The sequence below is a fragment of the Hypomesus transpacificus genome, chromosome 9, assembly GCF_021917145.1.
Source record: "Hypomesus transpacificus isolate Combined female chromosome 9, fHypTra1, whole genome shotgun sequence".
Lineage (NCBI taxonomy): Eukaryota > Metazoa > Chordata > Actinopteri > Osmeriformes > Osmeridae > Hypomesus > Hypomesus transpacificus.
In genome coordinates, this window is record NC_061068.1 from 22,422,933 (window position 1) to 22,447,341 (window position 24,409).

At 39.5% G+C, this 24,409-nt stretch overlaps 6 protein-coding genes across 11 annotated transcripts; 3 read left to right on the forward strand and 3 right to left on the reverse strand.

The window, feature by feature from the left end:
- Positions 1-61: 61 nt before the first annotated feature.
- Positions 62-2,023, reverse strand: LOC124471237 (calglandulin-like). The gene is made up of 5 exons (XM_047025658.1): positions 1,917-2,023; positions 1,312-1,486; positions 597-741; positions 315-415; positions 62-212 (listed from the first exon to the last, which is right to left on the reverse strand). The coding sequence occupies exons 1-5, from the start codon at positions 1,917-1,919 to the stop codon at positions 169-171; spliced, it is 468 nt and encodes a 155-aa protein (XP_046881614.1). The 5' UTR covers positions 1,920-2,023; the 3' UTR covers positions 62-168.
- A 2,238-nt stretch (positions 2,024-4,261) lies between these two features.
- On the forward strand, positions 4,262-13,334 carry gnb1b (guanine nucleotide binding protein (G protein), beta polypeptide 1b). 3 transcript variants are annotated; one of them, XM_047025491.1, is made up of 11 exons: positions 4,262-4,457; positions 8,212-8,323; positions 8,503-8,541; positions 8,633-8,739; positions 9,432-9,495; positions 9,720-9,882; positions 9,998-10,064; positions 10,262-10,463; positions 10,657-10,873; positions 11,273-11,388; positions 11,669-13,334. In XM_047025491.1, the coding sequence occupies exons 2-10, from the start codon at positions 8,267-8,269 to the stop codon at positions 11,377-11,379; spliced, it is 1,023 nt and encodes a 340-aa protein (XP_046881447.1). In that variant the 5' UTR covers positions 4,262-4,457; positions 8,212-8,266; the 3' UTR covers positions 11,380-11,388; positions 11,669-13,334. The 3 variants fall into 3 exon arrangements, with proteins under 3 accessions (XP_046881447.1, XP_046881449.1, XP_046881448.1); XM_047025493.1 differs by lacking the exon at positions 4,262-4,457 and adding an exon at positions 4,580-4,948; XM_047025492.1 differs by lacking the exon at positions 4,262-4,457 and adding an exon at positions 7,092-7,283.
- A 578-nt stretch (positions 13,335-13,912) lies between these two features.
- tardbpb (TAR DNA binding protein b) lies at positions 13,913-18,155 on the forward strand. 4 transcript variants are annotated; one of them, XR_006956448.1, is made up of 7 exons: positions 13,913-13,994; positions 14,504-14,763; positions 14,875-15,038; positions 15,123-15,263; positions 15,493-15,663; positions 15,746-16,823; positions 17,531-18,155. XR_006956448.1 is itself a non-coding variant. In XM_047024725.1 (6 exons), the coding sequence occupies exons 2-6, from the start codon at positions 14,523-14,525 to the stop codon at positions 16,238-16,240; spliced, it is 1,212 nt and encodes a 403-aa protein (XP_046880681.1). In that variant the 5' UTR covers positions 13,918-14,251; positions 14,504-14,522; the 3' UTR covers positions 16,241-17,444. The 4 variants fall into 4 exon arrangements, 1 of the variants encoding a protein (XP_046880681.1); XR_006956449.1 differs by having other exon boundaries at positions 13,918-14,273; XR_006956447.1 differs by having other exon boundaries at positions 13,918-14,251.
- On the reverse strand, positions 18,108-19,967 carry cenps (centromere protein S). The gene is made up of 5 exons (XM_047024727.1): positions 19,538-19,967; positions 19,202-19,325; positions 18,739-18,772; positions 18,561-18,627; positions 18,108-18,404 (listed from the first exon to the last, which is right to left on the reverse strand). Exons 1-5 carry the CDS (start codon positions 19,559-19,561, stop codon positions 18,291-18,293), a joined length of 363 nt encoding a protein of 120 aa, XP_046880683.1. The 5' UTR covers positions 19,562-19,967; the 3' UTR covers positions 18,108-18,290.
- A 238-nt stretch (positions 19,968-20,205) lies between these two features.
- Positions 20,206-22,110, reverse strand: rbp7b (retinol binding protein 7b, cellular). Its single transcript, XM_047024726.1, has 4 exons — positions 21,938-22,110; positions 21,424-21,602; positions 21,192-21,293; positions 20,206-21,076 (listed from the first exon to the last, which is right to left on the reverse strand). Exons 1-4 carry the CDS (start codon positions 22,008-22,010, stop codon positions 21,023-21,025), a joined length of 408 nt encoding a protein of 135 aa, XP_046880682.1. The 5' UTR covers positions 22,011-22,110; the 3' UTR covers positions 20,206-21,022.
- A 32-nt stretch (positions 22,111-22,142) lies between these two features.
- Positions 22,143-23,662, forward strand: LOC124470714. The gene is made up of 7 exons (XM_047024728.1): positions 22,143-22,226; positions 22,497-22,615; positions 22,768-22,830; positions 22,917-22,996; positions 23,149-23,279; positions 23,396-23,462; positions 23,559-23,662. Exons 2-7 carry the CDS (start codon positions 22,542-22,544, stop codon positions 23,627-23,629), a joined length of 486 nt encoding a protein of 161 aa, XP_046880684.1. The 5' UTR covers positions 22,143-22,226; positions 22,497-22,541; the 3' UTR covers positions 23,630-23,662.
- Positions 23,663-24,409: the final 747 nt, after the last annotated feature.

Below are 24,409 nucleotides of genomic sequence, written 5' to 3' on the forward strand. Positions count from 1 at the left end.
TCAAACTCAAGTAAATATCTTAAGCGAATAAAACATACAAACACACAACAAATCTTAAATATTCCTTGTTTGTTTGTTTTATTGTTTGACATGATTTACCAGAACCTTTGACAATTTTACCAGAACTTTTCTCTACGTGTACATTGATCTCTTCTTTCTTTGATCCTCTTAGCTCATCTTGAATAAATCCCCAGTCATCATAGCCACAAATTCTGTGAATGAAAGTTATTTGTCACATCAAAAAACACTGAGGAAGAATATGTGTATTTCTATAATTATTTTGTCTTTAAGAACTGTATCTTCATGCCATTTACCTTCATAGTCAATAGTGCCATCTCCATCTTTATCAGCCTCTTTCATCATCTGCTCTGCCTCCATTTCATTAAGTGGTTCCCCTGCATTTGTCAACACATATCTGGAATTGATTGAATAATGTTATAATATCCATAATAAAAAAACTGATAATTCTTGAAGTAATAATTTATGAATTATTTGGTTAAGAGCAATGCAATACACCACAGCTCTTGCAAGGATAATGAGGTCGGAATTAACCGTTGAATGAGTCAAGGAGTTAGTGTATCCCTGTGTGTGCTTACTTGAGGGTGTTCCATTCAATATAACCTTTGGCCTCCTTGTCAAACACTTTAAAAGCCGCTCGTAGTGCAGCATCTTGGTTCTTCGTTCGTTCGTGGTACAATGCCATCAGACCCAAGAAGCTGTCACAGTTAAAAGCACCTTTTCCTGTGATGGCAGAAAAATTGCAAAATATTTGAACTAATAACAAAGAGAGAACGTTCCCTCTTTTTAGTTATTTGTATTCATACATTTTGAGCAGTGGCCATATGCTATATGTAGTAATAGTAGTAGTAATATAGCCCACAACACACCAACCTGCTAAATCTTCCATCAAATCATAAAGTGAAAATATTCATTTTGACTAAATAAAATTGTTGTTGTTATGAATAGATTGTAAGAGTGGATATAATTGTATTTAGTGTAGCTAAGCTCCTTTGTCATTAAATAGTTGACGTTACGTTCACATAAACTTGAATGTAATGAAATACTGACACCTAGAGACAGATCTCCTATAGTTTCATACACAATGATACAAGACTCCCTCCAGTCCTATGTGTTATGAAAATACATGTATCATGAAACATTTTTGTTTTCAATTTAATGTGGTTACTTTACTTATATACCACTGTACTCTTTTACCACTATACTACTTTATTGTAGTTTTGTAAATAAAATAAAATATCAATCACAAAAATCATAATACATAAATGCAGAGATTATGAGAAAACTACCAACCATCTTTGTCCACATCTTTGGCCATCTGAATGAGTTCTCTCTTGGTAGGATTGATCCCCATCAGACTCATGAGTCGCTCCAGCTCTTGTGTCTTCACGTCTCCATTTCCCTCTTCGTCAAACATCTCAAACATCCCTTTATACTCAGTGATCTGCTCTTCGGTCAGTTTGTTTGCCTTAGGAAATGTAAAGGAATAGAACATGTAGAAAAGACCTAAAACATGACTGTCTCATATTCTTCCTGGAGAAACTTTAGGCTTTCCATCTAGGTTTACCCCTGATGTAATGAACCTGTTTCACCATATCAATTTGCTGATTATTCATTACAAATGGTGTTCTCTGTCAGGGAGTGCTAACACAGAGGACAGTGGCTCCCTAGGAACAAGTTAAAGCAGCCTGGGGTTAAGAAAACCTCAGGCACATAACTCAAATAAAAGTACTGCACATAATTAAAAGGAGCTTACAAAATGTAAGGAACATAACCAATACTGAGGCTTAACAGGCAATACAGATAAGGCAAAAACATACTATTCAATAATAGACTCAATTATAACTGATTCTTGCATTGAATATGAATCATTGTTTGTCTTTCAAAAGTGAACCTACCATTTTCAGTATTTCTTTTTCTTTTTTACAATTGCTTACAACAGAAGGTCCGTACTAACACCACTGTGGCTTGAGACTGACTAAATCCATCTCTAACTTGACTACATGTTACTTTCCCCTGGGTGTAGCAGCTTTTTGGAGACCTTTTATGGCATCAAAGAGGTGGGCATATACAGAAAATTCCAAGAGAACCCTGTTTTACTGTGTTGGCTATTAAAATGGTATCAATGAATGTTGTAAAGTCCAGGACATATGTCCACATTTTTTGTGTTGAAAATGATTTTGTCTATGTTTAGTCCAAATTCAGTCAAAATTAAATCAAGACAAGAACTTATAAATATGAACATTTAGTAGTGACAAAACTGGACATTTTCTCAATGTAGTACAAAAGTATTTTATTTTTATTTTAGTTACACCCATAAGATCCGGATACAAAATAGCTCTCAAATGTATTTGGTGAGCGGTGACATCATTGCTCATCTGTGGGACCTGCAAGCTTTCAGCAAGGTCCATGATCAGCAGGTGCTGGACAATCCCCAGTGATTCTGCAGGCTACAACTGACCAAATAAGGAGCCTTGTCAGGGTCATTAGAGTGTATTTCTAACATTGCGGTGAAAGACTTCCTCCACCACCAGAATTAGAATTCAATACATTACTGGAACAGAAAGCTTTGCCCAACGCCAGTGCCTTATCTCTACGAGTTATTACGCTATTTACAACTATTGGTTTTGGAGGCTGTTCCAAAGTATGCTAATTCAATGGTACATTCATTTGAAAACATAAAGCCAAAGTAACTCCAAAGTCAAACTGGTGTATCTTCCAAATGACCATGTGATTAGCAGATACTGTCTCAAACATGCTGGCACATCCATTTGTGGATTCAACATTGTCCAAAATATGATTTCTTTATTTATTCATGAATTCTTTATCACCTTAACCAGCTCAATATGACCGGAGAGATGGATACAGTTTTAAACTTGACTTCAGTGAGTTTAGTCTTCTGGGTTGGAATACTGCATGTACCCTGATATTTCCAATCAGCTACAATCAGCTGGAACAACTACTAACTTGGCTGACTCGATCATTGGGCCGATCGCTCTCATACAGTGAATTAGAGATACCGGAGGCATATTTTTTCACTGAAATCTAACACCAAAGCATATGAACCTTCTTATAGTCTTAAGAAATACTAACACCTATTTCTGTTGGGTCACTACAACCCGGTGTCCAAGATATATCATAACTCAACCAAACCTTTGAATACACATGGGAAACTTTACAAGGTAAAATCACCTTTTATTTATTTTGGAAGCAGAGCGCGCCTTTCCTTAGTAAAACTTTACAAGGTTACAGCTGTAGATACTACACCTACTACTACAATAGATGTGTAGATGACTACACCCAAAAAGTAAATAACAACATAAGCTGTTTTGTTTACTCTTTAGCGCCCCCAAAGCTGAACCTATGAATGCCAATGACACTATCTGCAGACGTATTCCTATATCAAGCAGGTTGAGCCCAATGGAAATATGAGAATGTCAGTGTTCTTTTCTGCTTCAACCAAGACAAGCTGATTTCAAGACTGATGACAAAATCTTTAAGTTACTGCTCTTTCCAACATCCAACAAAACATATACTAATTCAGGTGGATAGTAGACAAAAAAGAGCTGGTATCATAGTCAGATTTTTCACTTTTGACCTTCCTGATGTGGTTGGACCTCACAGGCACTGGTAGGGCCCCTATTTGTAGAAAGATACCACAAGTAGGTTACTTTTTTGTAGCAGCTATCATGAAAATAGTCTTTTAAAATTCCCACATCTCTATTTAGGGGATAATTTTAGGAAGCTTCATAGAAGGTTGTAAACTTAGATTAAGGTTTCATATTATTTTCTTAGATTTGAATATCATTTATCGTCATCAGGACCCCACGACAATATGGAGGGTTAAACTGAAATGTTCCTTTCCTAAATCTTGAGACGTCGTTAACCTGTGGGGTACCCAGTAGCCAATCAGCTGGCTGATAATGAATGTGGTTGCTGTTTCATTTATACATACTGTTTTCATTAAAATCAAATGACTGTTTTTAACGCATTAAACACAATGTCCGCGCCGCTCTCGTAGTTAAATACCCAAATGAGACCAGCATGTTCCTATTATATGGTTGGACGGGCTAATGTGATCTTTTAAAATATTCAATTTGGAAAATAACACAATCAAAACTTTTAGTAGCTATATGATACCGAAAACACTTAATCTAGTACCCGACTCTACTAAAACCATTGTCTGTTACAGAGACAGTAGAGTCCCGGTTGCAGCAGCGAGTGGGTGTGAACCCCCCCCACCCCGATTGGTTGAGGTTGTTGATAGCTAAAGCTTGCTAGGCAGCGGTAGCTACGTTCGGGAAGGGCTTCTCCTCGAAAAAGTAGCTTGCTAGCTGGTGTGCAAGCTGGCTGTTCACGGCGTTCGTTGATGCTTGGCTTGGAAGTTTCCATATCTAGTCAATGCCAAATACACACAAGCAAACGCTAATTGAGAAAAGGTAAGAAGAAGAGCAAAAAATTGCTAATTGCTAATTTGAATGGGCGTAAATAATTGTGGAATTGTGGCAAATGTAGAATTTCCCGGGGGGGGGGTGGGGTACTCCTACTACTCATTGAAATGGCTAGCTAGTTGACAGGAAACGCTGCCCAGGTTTTTGCAAATATGATTAATAATACTCTACAAAGATGAAGATTCTAGTTAGGACTGTTGATATTAGATTTTTAGTTGGTAGTTAGTTAATTAGCCACCTGAGCACAGGACTGTCAGTTGGGTAGTACAAGAAAACATCGACTTGGGATTGTTCACCCGGGCCTCACGAGCAACAGCCCAGGAGTTAGCTACTATTCAGCAAAACCAGTTAGCACACAGTTTAAGCAATTTCGTAATCTTAACGAAGCAACTTTATGGGAAACATTCTTCACCAAGCAAGGACTTTATTTGTGACATTACAATAGTCACTAGATTACCATAGTTCATACTACTGGTGCAGTAAGTATCTCAATAGCTGATGTTGCTACCTCACACGAGACAACCTTTCCGGTGTTTCATTTGATAGCGCGATTTAAAGTTAGCAATAGCCTGCTATCTTATTAGGCTAGCTAATAAGGAGGCAACATTTTTACCTGTGACATAACAATACTTCAATTAATTCATTCAAGAAGTAGTGTTCCATAGAGTATGACAAATCCAATCAGCTACTTGCAAACAGCTTACTTGAACTTAATATTAACCGTCCACTGCCTGGTTGTACCCAGATTGTGAGTTACTGTCTGCAGTATAGCTTGCTCCTAACTAGCTAGCTAGCTAGCTACTAAAGGTAGCTAGCCTAAGTCTCTAATCGAATTAAATGGCCACTGCTGGATTTAACGAGCTTGGCCAGCAGTAAAGGTAAATAGTTAATTGGATTGTCTTAGACCCAGCGATCATTGTATAGAGTAATAAATGTGCAACATGGACATACAGAGACAAGATGTGTGTGCAGCAGCCCAATTGTTTGGCCAGTTAGCCACCCATTATTTTCGGGCCAATTTAGCTGAGATTTACATTTGCGCTTATGTGTCTACCTTTTTACAAACTAATTTTAGACTATGTACTGTGTAATTGCACACCAATATGACTGTGCAATTATTTGGTGCAAATAAACATCTGTCTCGTATCGTTATCCTGGGTTTTTCAACCTTGTCTAGGCCTTCATTTATTTCCGTTTACAAGTTAGCTCGGTCTCTTTGCCAGTTGTAAACGAGCAGCAGCTTAGCAAGCTACAAGATGGCGTACACATCACTTCTCTCGGGGTTTATCAACCCAAGTCATACTGGGTAGCCATCGCTTCAGTCATTCAGTTGCTGTTGCCAGTTAGACTTATACTTCTGTAGAATATTTTCAATGTCTGTTAATTTGAAACTGAGCGTCTACAGGCTGTTTTTGAAAATTGTAAGCAACAACAATCTCTGGATAGACGAGCGTTAACATACAGTTTATCGTTATATCCTCATGCTTAGCTATTTGGGTAACAAACCGTACTTCTTTCATGGTGGTAAAATTTGCAAAATGCAAATTTAATTGTGCAAGCAAATCATGGTGGCACAGTACTGACTTGACCATACAGTGCAGTCCACATGTAAACGAGTATCAGAAATCCTTTAATGTGAACTTGATTTGTGCAATTGTTGATTTGTTGGCCTTGTGGAACAGTATTCTGACACGCTCTTTTCCACAAGCCTGACAGAAGTCTTGCACGGAGAACAATTATTCATTGTGTATAACAGAGGGAGGCCATTCATAATGATGAAGGCTTAGGCTATTTGAGAAGTGTTTTGATTCAGACAACACTGACAGGGAGAAATCTAGCTACTTGTTCTAAGTATGTTGTATGTAAGAGACTTATCACATACTCATGGTTTATTTTCTGAATGGAGAAAAATATTTATAATCCAGTGGTTGGCTTTTACCATCTGTTTTCGTATTTGTGGGTATGGATGGGATTAGAGATTTACCGACTGGATTTTGGCTTTCAGGATTATGGGCTTGGTCAGTGATAGTGCTGGTTATGGTATTTTCTATGATCCAGCTTTACACCTGTAAATTCCTCTAGTGTCATAATAATAATAATAATAATAATAAAACTATATATTAAGGCAGTACAATTATTTGGAATATCAGTCCATCAAAATTAAGTTTTCCCACTACACAGAGATGCAGTGCTCGTGGTACAAGAAATTAAACCACTGTAGTCTATAGTCTTGATGTATTAAAGTAATTGTGTTTGTACACAGGCTTATGACTAACAGAATTGTACAAACAAGCTAAAGAACCCAGGGACGTCTTTCTGGTACAGAGAGCAGCAGATAGAGACTGGCCTGGAGAGACCTGAGATGGAGCAGCCAGTAAGCCACACCTCCAGGCTGTTTGCTACAACTCTCTGTTTATCAGGCAGTCAGCTGACCCTGATCAGGCGCTTAGAAAGGAGAAATGATGAGACATAAGAACGTCTTACAGCAGGGCTTTATGGACTGTCCCCGTCCATGCCAGCATTTATGAAGTACTTCTGTCCACTCCACCATAAACGGCATTGACCCAATTGATGTCTTCATGCCTGTGGGGGGGCATGAGGAGGAGGAGGAGGCATGTCAGGAGGAACGCTCATTGACTTCGTCACGATGACATTTTTTTATCAGCGAGATTAGAAGATTAATGCGCATTTACAAGACGAGGACCTCTCTCTGAGGTCAACCAATCAGAGAAGGCCTTAAGGTGACCAGGTAGAGAGGACTGTCTAGCACCTTCAGTTTAACGTCAGACCAGCTCTTGTTGACCAAAATACAAGGTAAGGACATGGAGTGGGAGTTTGCAGGACAAGCTAGTGAATTGGGATACTTAATCAGTGATGTAATAATTCAGTATTTATTTTATAAGGATGTACAGTCTTGAAATATAAGATTGCAGTGTTTCTTTTCACCTTTGGTGTACCGTGCATATTGGTTGCTCTTATTGTCATTTGGTCGATCAAATGTTGACTAGACTCAAATGTTTTATAATGTACATCCATACTGGGATTTAAATCATATTACCACTTTTATTACTTGTCTGCGTCTTGATGTAAGGTTACCATAGTGACCTACCTGTTGCATGTAAGGGTGTAAGAATGCAGCCATCCATCAAATTAATATTTTGTGTTTTGGATGGGAGGCTAAGATGAAGTATCGATAATGTAATGTGTTCATGTAGATATCAATCAAGATGATACTATTTGCTAAATGAGCTCAAGATTATAATTTCCAGCGTTTTACTAATATAAAGATTACTTTCATGAGATTTGTTGAAGTTCTACTTTTTTCATTTTGGCACCGTGTTGAGTTGGCCCAAAGTATGTTCTATACCAAAATAAATGGTTTAGTGATCACTTGGCACAATTGGCCACACCTCTGAGCATCCAAAGGATTGGGGTCAATAGGATAATGGCTGCTTTTCGGATCATTGGCAAGTCATGTCTTAAACGGATTTGGCTAGCAAGGGTAAATTAAGTCTGTCACAGATAATGCCTATGACATTGATGTGAGAAGGTAGGACTATGTCTAGTCAAGTGATAATCCCAGTTTCCCCATCTTTTGGTATAATAACAAGTCGCGATATTGATGTTATTGTGTCCTGCTCGAGCCTTGTTGTGTCAGTCGTGCCCTTGTCTGCCTTTGTTGTTTTGTGCCATGATATCTGTGACCTGAAGGTTGCTGTGGTTCTCCCTTCTCTTCATTCAGATAATCAAGAGTCCCGGCAGCTGGAGTGAGGCAAACGTACTAGCGGAGAAAGAAAATGAGTGAATTGGACCAGTTACGCCAAGAGGCGGAGCAGCTCAAAAGCCAGATCAGAGTGAGTGTTCAACAGTTGGATCACCAAGAAACAATGCTGGGTATTGCATGAAGCGACCAACATGTTTGATTGTTAGAGATATCAAAGCTTAGGGTGGTACAACAACAAAACATGCCCGTTGAACAAATTGTACAATTTTGTGTACATTGATGTGTAATGGTCCTTTTGTCCTTTTACAGGATGCCAGGAAAGCATGTGCAGATGCTACACTATCACAGGTACCAACTTTGGACAACATTCTTCATATGTAACAAAATACTCAAATCATGTCAGTTAAAAATTATTATTTCAATTCTTTTGCTGCTGCAGATCACGGCCAACATTGACGCTGTTGGTCGAATTCAGATGCGCACAAGGCGAACACTGAGGGGGCATTTGGCAAAGATCTATGCCATGCATTGGGGTACTGATTCCAGGTAAAGTCGACCATCAGAGGAGAACTGCTGAGTTATCTAACAGAAAGCGGTGATCCGTATTTCATGTATTGCTTCACACAAACAACCCCTACAATTGCACAAAGTGAAAGACGACCACGGCTATCAAATGACACCACATCATTTTGTATGCTTGTACCAGCTGATTGGTTAACAGACACTTAAGGCCCTTTCTTTGTTGTTGCGACTGAGTGGAGCGTGTTAGTAATGAGACTGTTCTCGTTGGGATGTAAATCCACTCCGCCAATACTAAGTATGACTAGGCAGAACTCCATTTCTCTGTTTTGCAATGATCTTTCATGTGACCTGGTCCACATGGACTGGGAGAACAGTATGGACTGTAGTGAGCTTGGACAAAGCATTTTACAACGAGTATCAAGAATACAATACAAGATACAAAAAAAGATGCACTGTCATTGACACAATGGAGGGCCAAATATTCCATCCCCCGAAACCTGACAGGACCCATACGTGTCTGAAGACCACAGACAAATGTTGCTCCTGTACAGCACACAAACACCTACTTGAGTGTTGTTGATATTACTGTCATGGCAAGTGTATGGTTCCTGAACTGTTTGGAAAAGTCCTGGTTATTTTGCTACTGTACGAGTGATGTTCAATCATAAAAATACCCGGAACAGTTGTCCGTGAAGTTCATATTTTCTCTCCCGTAGGCTTCTGGTCAGTGCTTCCCAAGATGGCAAACTCATTATCTGGGACAGTTATACCACAAACAAGGTAAGACTCTTCAGTGAGCAAACGTTGATCCATCGGACACTACCAACAGTTGCAAACGTCTCGTCTTCCTGTAGAGCTTAACCCGTGTGCTGCCTTTGGGGTCACAATGACCCGAAAGTTCACAACGACCTATCGTCGTGTTGCGACAACTTGACCCAATACAAAAACAAAGTGAAGCGTTTTTCTTTTGTGTCTGGTTGACCCACCTGTGTTCTCCTTCTCAGGTTCATGCCATTCCCCTTCGCTCTTCCTGGGTCATGACCTGTGCATACGCACCTTCAGGAAACTACGTGGCCTGTGGAGGTCTGGACAACATCTGCTCCATCTACAACCTGAAAACTCGCGAGGGGAACGTACGCGTGAGCCGTGAGCTGGCTGGACACACAGGTAACGTGGGTGGTTGTTTTATAAGAAAGTGTCAGAAGACACTTGTTGGGAGCACATCCTGATTACCATGCCGATTTACTAATGCTTATATTTGTTTTTTTTGTCCCCAAACCAGGTTACCTATCCTGTTGTCGCTTCCTTGATGATAACCAGATAGTTACAAGCTCTGGAGACACCACCTGGTGAGTGAAGCCACTTCACTGTCTTCTTCATTGGTTCAATGCAAAGTTTATTTTGTTAAGTTGACACACAGCTTATACTACTTGTTTGTTTCCTTGTCCAGTTGAGGGATTCTGAAAAAATCCACTCCACAGGTGCATAGGGTATAGACCTATTGGATGGATTTGGGACCTAACCTGACTTGTCTTTGTGTTTGCAGTGCTCTTTGGGACATTGAAACTGGCCAGCAGACAACCACATTTGCTGGACACACTGGTGATGTCATGAGCCTTTCATTGGCTCCAGATACAAGGTTATTTGTGTCTGGCGCTTGCGATGCCTCGGCTAAACTCTGGGACGTCAGAGAGGGCATGTGCAGACAAACGTTCACCGGCCATGAGTCTGATATTAATGCTATCTGTGTAAGGGCAACAATCTTTAATATTCCTTCTCCATATATCTGCACCAGCATTGTTAGTTTTGGTGGTTAAGATAAGGCAATGAACCATTGTCGCAGTCTTTGGGTTTTAATACGTATTTCCTTGATGCTGTGACAGTATGCAAGTGATGCTTGTTTCTCTAAATTGCTGTGTTGTCTCGTGTTTTTATTTACAGTTCTTCCCCAATGGCAATGCTTTTGCTACGGGCTCTGACGATGCAACCTGCAGACTCTTTGATCTCCGTGCTGACCAAGAGCTCATGATCTACTCTCACGACAACATCATCTGCGGCATCACCTCCGTCGCTTTCTCCAAGAGTGGCCGTCTGCTCCTCGCTGGATATGACGACTTCAACTGCAACGTGTGGGACACGCTAAAGGCCGACCGTGCCGGTGAGTCGGCACCGTCCTCCCAGAGAGCTGCTGCCATGTGTTTCACATTATACCATTTAGTCATTTAGCAGACGCTCTTATCCAGAGCGACTTACAGTAAGTACAGGGACATTCCCCCCCCCCCCCCCCGAGGCAAGTAGGGTGAAGTGCCTTGCCCAAGGACACAACGTAATTTGGCACGGCGGGGAATCGATCCTGCAACCTTCTGATTACTAGCCCGACTCCCTCAACGCTCAGCCATCTGACTCCCTTATACCTATGAGTTCTCACCAGCAACAGTGCCCAATCTTGTACTATTATTACTCTCCCCCCCCCCCCCCCCCCCACCCCCCCCCCCAAAAAAAACCTTCTTACTAATAACATTGCATGTACTATAGACTAATATATGTTCTGTTTCAGGTGTGTTGGCTGGGCACGACAACCGCGTGAGCTGCCTGGGCGTTACTGATGACGGCATGGCAGTTGCGACTGGATCGTGGGACAGTTTCCTGAAGATCTGGAATTGAAGCCTCAAGGTGCTCCTGTTTTGAAAAACTGCTGTAAATGTATACTGTTCAATGTTGTTGTCTTTCCTTGGCGTTCCTTTAAACAGGCAAGTTAACAAACCTTATTTGCAACCATTACTTTTACTTAACCCTGTACACAAATGCAAAAAAAAACGAAACTAGCAATTCATTTCAGTTTCAAAATGTTATAGTATCAGCTAATATTTTGGCAGGCTCAAATTGTGTGTTCAGTCACCTGTAAGTGTGACTTGAGATGTATAGTTCAGTGCGGTTTTTCTCTATTCCTCAGATGATATTTGAACTCCAAAGTTGACTGGAAGACCATTACAACTCAGAATGTTTTATCTCACAGCATCATCTTCAACACCGTTTTAAACTGACTTGGACGCCACAAAAACTAAGGGAAACCAATGCCTTTCCTACACAAAGAAGAGCACAATTGTTTATCACCTAGCTAAAAAGAAGATTTCTGTGGTATCAAATCAAAAAACTTGTGCATTCCTTCTTGGACCATTGTATGTTCCCTTGAAAGAGAAAACAACACTATCATCCCATGCAAATGTATGTGTCTTGAAAGCAAATGTTGGAGCATAATTGTACAAATTATTTAACTTTTGTTGAAGAATTCTATTCTCTAATGGTTTATGTTAGTTATATTCAAATGGCTTTCTTTTGTCATGTTTTCTCCTGGTGGTTTTAGATATGTTTATAATGAAAGTGTGTCTTTTTAATCCAGTTTAATCATGCAAGGAAGATGAGGTATAATAAACATGCAGAAAGCATGAAAGCAAAAGCTTGATCAGATGACATGAGCAGCTTTCAGAAAATGTCCACGGTGTATTTATACTAGCTGTTTTTGTTTTGTCACAGCTTTTTTTGCACAGAAAGCTTTGCCTCTACTAATACTATGTTAACTAACCAAGCACATGCTATGAATTGTGATGAATGCTCATTCCAATACAGAGTTGTGAGTAACTATGTGGTTAACCCCTTAACTCTGTTCATGCCTTTGTCTTTGGGTGGGAGGGGGTGGGGGTACTGTGAGGTTTAGGGGAATGGATGGATTTTATTTAAGGGATTGGGTAAGTCTGTTAAGTATCCACTTTTCAGTGAAACACCTCACTTGACTAAATAGACAGACACATTCTGTGCTTGGGACTGCAGTTGCTACTCTGTGAATGAAATGTACAAATCAATGTCTGAAAATAATGATCTGAAATTGTTAGGATTACTTTTTAGTTTTGTCTGCCATGGATTAATTGAGATGTGCATGCTGTAGAATTGCTTTCAATGGTGCAAATATCCCCCCCACCTCCAACATAATTGGTTTGACAAAAGCAGAGTAAGTGATTCAGAATTCCAGTTTACTCAAGGCACCACTGGCAAAAATGTGCCCGTATATGTTCATGTTTGCAAAGTCATGCACCAGATTGAGCAAGAATGGGGGAATTTCTTAAATAAATGAATGCTTACATGTTGTAATAATGCCAATTTCATATTTCTAAATGGAAGGATTGTGAGACATCCATTCCAACAGTGAAGGCCTCCTACTCCTTGACATTTCTGAATCGAATATAACCAGTTCATTCTAAAACTTTTTTTTTTTTTTTACTTTAATTTCTTGGTCTTAAATGGAAAGTCACAAAGCATCTGGGTGGCAGAAGATTTCACTGTACACAGAAGCACTTTTGACATTATCTTTTTTTTTTTTCTGCCCTAGAGTACAATAAATGTGATGTATTTGTGTGTGGCCACAAGTAAAAATGCAGTTCAATTAAGATGGATTCCCTTTTCTCCTTCCATTAATATGATAGAGCTCTGCACCCTTATGTACCTATTCACCTTTTGTATTTTATTTCAGTCTGTTGGTGTTCCACGGTGAGCTGGATGCAAGATAGATACTGTACTAAAATGTACCGTTATTGAACCTGTAATAAAAAGCTGTTTGAGATGTACTGTTCCTTGTTGCTTTATTGTCTACTACTAAACATGTATTTTTTCGCTTTTACATCTGTTAAATAGAAGTAAACATTCCTTTTGCCCGATTAAATGCGTAAATCACAGATATAATTTAGAACGTTACAAGTTAATAGAAAATAAATCTGATGTTTTTTTTGTTTTGTTTTTCGTTTTCTTTTACTTTTCCCGTTTTTCAATTTACACGTTTCTTGTCATCATCGCCACCGACTCGCTATGATAAAACTACAAAACCTTGCCATACACTCCCACCCATAGAGTTAATATGCTCCCACCACATGGAAGGAAATCACGTTTGACTGAGCTCTGGACTCTTTCAATACGTGTGATTTTATGGGGGACATTGTAATAGTAGACACACGTTTAAAAACAAAGAGCATATCTCGCGCGTAATTGCAGATTCCAGTCCCTACATAAACAACAAATACATCTAGTCTATGTTTTATCCAAACAAATCATTACCTTCTTTAAATAAGATATTTATTTAAAGAAATATAAAATATCCCTTTTATTTTGAGACGGCCCGAGTTTCTGACGTACTTCCTCCATGACTTATATAATGCCATTTTGAGCTAAAAGAACGGAGCTGTTTTTCTGTCTTATGCGCAGATATATAAATCGCCACTAGTCCTACATTTGTGAGTCTGCCTTGTTTTGTTTAAAAAAAATTGTACGTGTTTATCATCTAGCTGACATATTTCAGTCGTGTTTCCAGGAAAATATTGTAGGTTTTGATTGGCATACGCACTTGGTAATAGCTAGCTAGTCCATTTAAAGCCACACTAGGAACGCGAGGACGCCTTCTGGTGTTGATTGAGATAGCCTGCTGTCGAATCGAGCTAGCTTACCGAACAAAGGAACGCAGTGTGACCGAGGCAGCGTCGTTGGTCAGCAGGTATCATAGTTTTCACATTAAGGTTCGAATTCGTCTAATTATAATATCAATGTACTGGATCGATCAAAGTCAGGGTCTGTTTATTAAATCCGTTTTGTTTGAAATTATATCTGCAGCCAAACAACCCTTTTCTGCAAACATTCTTTATAGTTAGGTAACTTGCTAACGTTAGCCAATGTTGTAGCTAGCCTAGCATTGCTAGCAGTAACGTGGTATGCTAAGGCTTGGTCTGTTGTTTATTTGATCCAATAGCTGAAGGTCTACGACAAAAATGGCTGAGGTGTACATTCGCGTGGCAGAGGAAGAAAATGAGGAACCAATGGAGATTCCATCAGAAGACGATGGCACCGTGTTGCTTTCCACCGTGGCCGCTCAGTTTCCAGGCGCGTGCGGCCTACGGTTCCGGAGTCCCGTGTCTCAGTGCATGCGAGGAGTTCGTTTGGTTGAGGGAGTTCTTCATGCACCAGAGAATGGCTGGAGTAACTTAGTTTACGTCGTAAATTATCCCAAAGGTAGTAATCAAATAATGCTTTAGATGTTTCATTTTACTAGTATACACGCATTTCGTCGAATATGATGTTGAAAGCAAATTAAGAATTACATTGTTGTTCTGCATTCTTAAGACAATAAAAGGAAGATGGAAGAAATTGATGCATCCTCTGCAGTGAAGATGAAGAGAGGGGACATGAAAACGTCAGATCTCATTGTGTTAGGTTTGCCGTGGAAAACCACAGAGCAAGACCTGAAAGATTACTTCAGCACTTTTGGGGAAGTTATTATGGTCCAGGTGAGGTCAAGAAAGCAGTCCGATTGCCGTTTTGCCCATTGAGAGATAATGCAAGATTCAATCATCATCCTTTTCTGCTTTTAGGTGAAGAGAGATGCTAAGACTGGGAACTCCAAAGGATTTGGTTTTGTAAGATTTACTGAATACGAGACCCAAGACAAAGTGATCTCTCAGCGTCACATGATCGATGGAAGATGGTGCGACTGTAAACTCCCCAACTCTAAGGTGTGTTCAGGTTCACCTGTTCAGGTTCACATGGTGAATCTCTCACATGTGCTGTTGTGTAAAGAAAGACTTTGTTGGACATGGGATGCATATATTTTTATATATATATATATCACACACACTGTTGAATAGTAAAACACTTGAATAGTAAAACACACTGTCTGCGCGAAAATGCAGACAGTGGACTTGCCGTCTAAAGTGTCCCCTTTCCCCCCCCCCCCCGAAACAGCAAGGCCCTGATGAGCCCATGAGATGCAGGAAGGTGTTTGTTGGCCGTTGCACTGAAGACATGACTACCGATGAGTTGCGCCAGTTCTTCATGCAGTACGGCGAAGTCACTGACGTCTTCATCCCCAAGCCGTTCCGCGCTTTTGCCTTTGTCACCTTTGCTGATGACCAGGTACCATCCATTTCATGAGGCTGTTGGTGGTAGCGGGCCATGTAGTTAATGTCTTGCTGATGTGCCTGTCCTGTTTTTTTAGGTTGCCCAGTCCTTATGTGGAGAGGACCTGATAATCAAGGGGGTCAGCGTGCACATCTCAAATGCTGAGCCAAAGCATGGCAACAGGCAAATGGATCGTGCAGGGCGGTTTGGAAATGGTTTCGGGGCTCAGGGGTTCGGTAGTAGCCGTAGTGGGATAGGAAGCAGCACGAACAGCAATCTGGCAAATTTTGGGTCCTTTAGTTTGAATCCTGCAATGATGGCAGCTGCTCAGGCTGCCCTGCAGAGCAGTTGGGGAATGATGGGTATGTTAGCCAGTCAGCAAGGGCAGTCTGCCACCTCTGGCACTGCATCTACTGGATCTAGCTCCAGTAGGGATCAGAGTCAGTTCTCCAGTACAGGCAACAGTAACTACAGCGCCAGCTCAGCCAGTCTAGGTTGGGGCACTGGCTCAAACTCAACAACCAGTGGTAGCGGGTTTAGCTCAGGCTTTGGATCTAGTATGGAGTCTAAGTCATCTGGGTGGGGAATGTAAGTTAAATAGTTTGTATGGTAAGTATTGTGAGAACGACAAGTCTTTTCCAAATTTATTTTGGGTGTTATGCGTGTCTGAAAGAGACCGCTTTTGTGAAAGAAACATGTTTTGTACATTTGGAAAAATGCAAAAGATATAATTTAGAAAGTGTTTGAAGTGAATTTTTGTTTACCAGGGTTCTGAATTTAAGTGCTATTCTGGATGTCAAATAATTTGTTTTTAAGTTTGTATTATCCTGATTAATTTCAACTGGATTCTTTAATGCATGTATTGTGAAATGTGGTATCAAAAAATGCATGAGTAATTAGTATGGCTCACCATTCTACTGTATCTACGAAAGCAATCAAGCATTGGAAAGAATCTGGTTGAACTTAAAATGTTTTAAGTGCAACTTTATTTGCAGTCAAGTTCTATGGAAAAGCCTTCACTAAAATCTCTTCTGCAGTTCACCTCTCTTCCATTTTCCCGGGAGGAAGCTCCTCTTTGGCAGCATTCTTTGGGTGGTGTGTATCACTCTCCCTCTGCCCATCTGTAAATGCTTTGCCATCAAAGAACGGCTTCACTCCGCATGTTCTAAGAGACGGTGGGTGTTTCAATTTTTATCCACTTTTTAATGGAAAGATCTGCGCGTCTGACATTTTAAGAACTCATGAGTGCGATTGAGGATGGCTTGTGGCGAAGAGTGAATCGATGAGTGAGCGAACGGAGAGCGAGGGGAGAAAAAAAAAAAGCGTGGAAAGGACTGGTTGTGCAATGAGAGCCCACTTTGACTGCTTTTGTGAGTGTGAATGCAAGCTGCAGATGCAACAAGCGCCTCCCTAACATGGACATTCATTGATTAGTACTTCAAGATCTCCTTTTTTATCTTTGCAATTTTTCCTATCCTTTAGTATATTATCGATCAAGTACAGAAGTAGTATCAAATGTAGTAGTGTGTTGATGAAGTGATGAATATCTGTCTTGCTTAAATAACCTGACCTGAATGCTGTATGGTGTGTGTGGTTTCTTTCCTTGTTATTGAACTGATCTGTAAGTGTGAACTTGATGTGGATGGCACCTGCTGGGGACTCTGGGGACGTGAGTGTTGGTGTGAGAACGTGGAGTGGTGTGGTTGTCAATGATTCCCAGTAGACCTCAATGTCTCAGAGTGTTGTAAGACATGTCAAATGAAGGGAGTTTCTCTAATAAAGCTTGTTTGAATAGATATGCTTTAGTTGATTTGAAATTGAGCACATTTTGTGTCATTTGGATTTGTCAAAAGGAAAAATCTAATTCAATTCACATATCTAGGGACCTTGGACTCTGCTGCCCGAGGTCTCCGTCTGAACCCTGACGGAAGTCACTGTTCTGAAGGATGAAGATGGAAGTTCCAACACTTTCAGTGTGGCCCTCAGACATGACATGGGGTAGTACTTGCATTTTTTGCTGCTTCTATGAAAGCTGATCTTAGTTTTCCCTACAAGGAGTAAGTAAACATACACATATCCCAAAAAGTAATCTTTCCCCCCCATCCCCAGTTCTCATCACAATCTAGAATTTATGATGAATTGGGTGAAGCATAACACTTGCTTCTGGTAGACATGGAATATCCTGATCAAAGTCCAATACATTTTGAACCTGCAATTTAGACATTGCACGTTTTATTCTAGGACAAAACCAAAACGATCAAGAATCGTCTACCGTAAACAGGTCATGGCGCCGCATCATACTGTGATCCCTGACAAATGCTGCATGTGTGTATCCTGTCTTTCCAAATCACCAGGTAACCCGATGCAACATTGTTAATGAAGTGAGTTCTGTTTCAGCTAGTCAGGGTAAGGTGCTGAAATGGTGCCTTGATTCTACATTGTGCTGTACCCAAGTATGGATGGTTGCCATGAACAGAAATAAATGTTTTACAACAATGCCAGTTGAAGCCCATTGATATACAAATATTTCATATGGTGCACTGCACAATACAAGCATTGGTCAACAACTGTACATTTCCCCAACTGAAACTTAAAGATCTGTTCACTGTGGATGGTTACAAATTAAGTTTGGGATTGTGCCTCTATTCTTGGACCTCCATCCCATCATCCTTTTTCCCACGGCACGCTTCTCGTTTGTCCCTCTGTTCTTGGTTACTGTTGGCAAGCTCTTCGCTCTTCCTGTGGATGAAGTTGGACTAGGAAGAATGAAAAGGGGGACAGTGTAGTAACACGGATCATGGGGAATGTTACATGGATTCAGCAATGAATGATCAATCAACTGGATGTGAAAAGAACACAAGTTGAACCATAGCCATTTTATAGTACTAAATAGACGAGTGATCTGTACTCACCAGTGATGTACTCCTACGGGCTGCAAGCTTGACATCCTCCACAGATACTGTATTTCTCTTGGCATGTCTACATCCCGCCACAATCAGCAGTGTTCAAATGAGAAACAGTTGTGTAGTGGGCATTTTCTACATTTTATACTTCACCCATTTTATGAAAACTAAAGATGTGAGGACATACCTTGCAAAGGCCTCCAAGTCTTTTGCAAATATGTCTATGGAAAAACAATAATTGTAACATTAGCAAACTAGTACTTATGCTACATGTGTTGAATACTGGCAATGAAGCAGCCACCTATGAACCGACACAGGTTGTGTGTGTGTGTGTGTGAGATTGTCCTTTTGAAAAATCAAATTTTATTCAGAACTGGGGAGTAGACATTTTCCGAATACCAGTTAGTAAGGTTGTGGAACTATGATGTAAACCTAATGTCAGGTCCGAGTTCATTTTACTTAATACAATGGTATTTCAATCGTCCAGAGCATTTCAACCCTGCCGTACACTCATTCTGGGAACAAATCAAAGAGCTGGAACTAACTCAATATCTTCTCAAGAACATATCGCACATGAATGCCAATTGAGAAATGTAAATTCTACACAATGCAGTCAGTGGCAAGTTTTGGAAGAGATCCTTAATACTCACCACATTGCCTGAATGTTGTTTCAGCTAAGGCTGCAATGACTTGACGGCTAAATGTCTTCTCATGATCTTCTCCTAAACTATCACAAAGCCGTCCCACGGTGAAGTGAACCGCTGCCTTCAGTCTCTGTGATAATCAATTGATTAAATAATATGATAATATAACCCAAACGTCTAAAATAACATACGTTAGCTAGCTAGCCTGCAATTCAAATTTGTTGTCACATCAAATAAGCTCTATATGCCTGGGAAAGTTTACGCATTGTACACAAAAGTGTCAATCACAATTTATTTAGCTAGCGTTTGCCGAGTTAGAAAATCAAGAGATATGAACACAACCTGAAGATGTTCTTCTTCGTCCATTGACTGTTTTTTGAAAGGTAGCTGCTTTACACAACTACTTCAGTAGACAAAGGCAGTAGTCTGTAAATGCTTGTTAAAAGTTGCACCGTGGAAATACTACCCGTATCTCCCGCCACATGCTAGAGACCCGGAAGTTACGAAAACGAACTACAATCATGGAGACTAGCAAGTCATTAATGGCATTCATAAGACCAACAAGCCCTTTGTTTGGCAATAATTCGTAATCTTAATAACAAAACTATGATGTCTCTGTGGAAACTATGATGTCTCTGTGGTGAAACGTTTATTTTCCAAATAAGTCCATATATGACTTATAGGTAGGGATAACTAGCACCACAGCCTCCAGGCTACCAATGATCTTGTTCCACTAAACATGTCCTGTATGTCATCATCATTTATGGACATATTCCCACAAAACGATTTTGAGGTCAATTGATTTAATCTTTTTTTTTTTGAAAAATCTAAAGAGCTTAATGTCTATTATAGGCCTATATATGTTATGTATAGCTCTCAACATAAATAATTCACTTGTTTAGAAACAAAATATTGGATAAATAATATATGTTATGAAGTAGTAACATGTTGGATGAGTGTGTTGGGGGAAAAAACCTTTTCATGAAATAGCAAACCAAATATGAACTGTAGCCAGTTAATTATCTTTGAGTTTATTAGCCTTAACATAATCATCACCCACATACAGTTTTTCCCCAAACATTGCCCGTTTTCTCTTAAAAAAAATGTTGGGACAAAAATATCTAGACATACTACATCTGGCATTTCAAAGTAGGCCCATTAATGCTACCATTCTCTGGGTCTCCCACCATACTATTGGACAAATATTTTGTACATTCTGTTGTAATCTCAAATTCAGTAGGCTATGCCAAATATGCCAGGTCGACCTACTACATCATGTAGCAATTTTCTGGATGAAATCCAGCATTCCTTTCTGACTATTCGAATTCACAAGCTTTGAGAGTGGAACAATGGTGAACTGAAATGAGCTATCTGCACTTATTCAATGGGCAATGACTGTTGGCCTATTTAGTACATTTGTTTAGCCTTGGCCCGAACCAAAGACTGGCGCTGGGTCTCAAAGGGCATGATTCTATTTCTTGGTATATGGTAGATAGCTTGCAGCTGTGCTTGCATAGTATAAGGTTTGACGTGCAGAGGTTTACTATGTGCTTCCAGTATGAATCCCTCAATAATGTATACCAAAAAGCATGACTCTGTTAATCACTACAATATATGGCTATATGGTATATATGGTTTCATCTTTTAAGGAAAGAACAAAGGTGAAAAAAATGCAATCTATAGATTGATTATAGAGCTTATACTATGTGATGTTAGCTAATAAATACAGACAGTCTAGGCTACACAGTCTATACTTAAACGACAATATAGAGGTATGTCTCTTTGTAGGAATAATAAATAACATACACATTTCAAGTCAGTATGTTATCATGCACTCTTTTTGAAGATTTGCCTGCAGGTTTTATCTTCACAGGTGATCTCCTTCAAGAAGAGAGGAAAACAATATTTTCATTCAGAATATATATTCAAGCTATATGGCTGTATTCTTGGTCAACAAGTGGAGTGGTGTTCTCAAAATGCATGACTCAATACTTACCAGATAGAGCTGGTCTCCCTCTATCCAATGTGTCCACCCTCGATTTTTCTTTTCTCCTTTCTGGACACACACAAGTTTATCGTTTTCCCAGTTGACAATAGTCTGATGGCACAGAAGAAACCAGTTCATGGGGAATGCTTTGCAACAAAGGCCCAATTACAATAAATGAATATATAATAAAAGAATGAAAACTTAGAGAAGACTGCTTGCTTTTCAGTGTCACAGTTTCTACCTTGCATGTTCTGTTATCCATTCCTTTGGTCACATCTTCAAACTCTTCACCAATCTTGAATGAGATTGTAAGGTTCTTGAATGTAGTAAAGGTTTTAATAGTGAAAGAATCACCATTTTGCTCTATCACCTTCTGAGGCTTTAACACACTTGCGATCTTCCGAGTTGCAAAATCAATCCCTGTGCAATACATTTACACAAAGACAAAGGTCATAAGTCAAGAAGAAAAAACCCATTCACAATGCTATCTGAGAACTCATTATATGTGTTTTGCTAAAACCCTAAAACTGATCCAGCCCATGTAACATCCTTGCCTCTGACTGGCCTACATTGTGTGTCCTATCTAAATCTAGATCGAAAAAACACAAGGTAGGCCTACACACAGAACTGGGACCAGGACACAACACTAGGTCTGACAGAATTATTATTATTATTTTATTTCTTTGTTGGTGTTTATCGATGATCTAACAATGTAACCACGTTTTCAATAGCAGTGACATTTCTAGAATACTTACCAAGAGCAACCATATAAGCTTCAAAGTTTTCATTGCTAATGATGTCCCAGGTTCCACTGTAGTCGACAGGCATGTTGGATGTATGTTCGGCACCACGATAACTTCAATTGACAAACATTTGGTTTGAGTGAACATATTTGTAGGCACTTTGGTGGGATGTCCCCTGGCGTGATAAAATAGGGCAGGGGTGACCTCTCGCATGGTGGCAGAGTGTACAATGGAGCCGCAGCGGAGGGTGGATCATGACTTTTTGCACACTTGTGTGAGGAAATGGTGCTATTCTCTAGAGGTATGTGCCTCTAAATGTGATATAATGAATTACCCATATGGTGGCATTACTGTTTAACAATCGAACATTACAAAATACGATATTAGGAAAAGGCATGAAAAATATTCTAGGATATTATAGAGAAATAAAGATTAGGCATATCCTAGTAGCCTCAACGAAAATTCACCGTAGTTGCAGCAGATTAAGATTAGAGACGTCTTCTAAAATAAAATTTAATTGTACAGTGTACAAAGACAGCCACTGACATTTGATGTGTTTGCCCCTTTTTAGGTTAGGAGCATGATGATAACGTTTCTCCAGGCTACAGAATAGAGGATGTTTCATTACGCACTTGTCTACATGGCATATTTTTTCAGTAGATGGCTACCGAGGAACCAAAGGTCGAAATTGTAAGTTGGGGGGTGAGGTGAGAGAGTGTAGAAATCTATTAAAAAAATGTTAATCAAATTGTTCGAAATAAGTCAACAAAAATAATTGTGTAGACATAAATATGTAGCCTATTATCACTAGGCTATTCTTGTAATAACATTTTGTCTTACAGTCAAATAATAAATGTAGTTTTTGTGATGCTCGTCGTCATTCCTCAAGTTTATGTCCTGACAAGGTGAGTTCAAACATATCTTATCAATAGGTTATTGTTGGCACGTTGTATTTTGAGACTGCAATTTTTAACTGTCGGTTTTTACTCAGACTCAGATCTTCCCGTTATTGTCGGCAGCCTCTCCTAAGCAATCTCTCGGCCTCTATTGTATTATCCTTCATTGCTATAGGTAACATTTCCTTTATCCAAGTCTTGCCAAAACAAAATGTATGTAAAAATACACACATGAATACGTTATGAAGATATCTAAAGGTTTGTCACCACATCACAAATATTAGTTGGCTATTTCACTCTTTTTAAACTCTAACTGTGCCCGACTAGGTTTTGCAGTGATATTCACATTGATGGACCCTGTACCCCAGGGCTTCAGGGCCGCCTACCATCTGTTTGGGTTGGTGTCCTTTGGCCAAGGACTGTATACCATTATCGTGACTCTTACAGCAGCAACATGCGTAAGATATTTAGATAAAGCTGCCTCAACCTCATCCACGTGACCTTTGCTTACAGTGCATGTTTATTATAAATGGATCTCAAATGCAGACATAATAAAGTACTAATTTATCCACAGGCAAAAACCACTCCAGAGTTGTACTACCTGTCCTTGATTTTGTCGTCCGCTTGCATTCTCAGTATAGGTAAATTACAATACTAATGTTCGATTTGTTCAGTACCATAACCTGACTGATTGTTGTATGTTTGTAATGTACTAAATTGTGGGTGTCTTCTTTCAGCATTTGTTTTGGTGAAGGGAGGACTATGGGTAACTCAGAGACTTCCCTCTGTTTGGTCTGAGAGACAATGAAGAAACCAGGCAACAGTGTTACGTTTCTCTGTTCTCCTTAGAAATCAATATTTAATGGGGTTTCAATGTCAACACACCGTATGCCCACTGAATGGCAGTATGTGAAGTATAATAATGTGGAAACAATTGTTCTCATTTAGTTTTAAACTGTATGTAGTATGTTTCAGTCCTCTGACAAAAGAGAAATTCATTGTGAATACCCTTACAAATTACTTCTCAATTATCACCAAGTACTATCATTCAAGTGGAATCATTGCTTGAATGTTCCAAGCAAACATGGTAAAGCTATTGTAACAACATTAGGAATGATCATATTCTAAAAGGCACTTTAAAAATACAAATGTATAAGGCCCTACTTAGTCCACTTTCAACAAATTAAAAATCATACCGTCAAATCAAATGGCATGCAATGTAAACCATGTAACTGTTGATGTCAGATTGGTTGGAAAACTAAAAAGAGAGGGAACATCAAGAAATTGACTGAACATAGTCACAAACGGATGTAATATTTGGAAATGTGCAGTTGGGGCATGTAATATCCGGAACATGTACCTGGTAAAATTATATATTAAAGGAGCAAAAAAGTTTTTGAATTTGTCGATTTTCCATAAGAAAAATAATCATGTATTGTGTAATTTTGCACATAATATCAGTAGTCTTTTCAGGTACATTCACACATACTTTAGATGCCTCATTCAAAATGCTTTCCTGAGTTCAATCTCTGGCAACCCTTCACACTTCATTTCCCACCAACACACAAGTGCACATTATTGTTGTGTG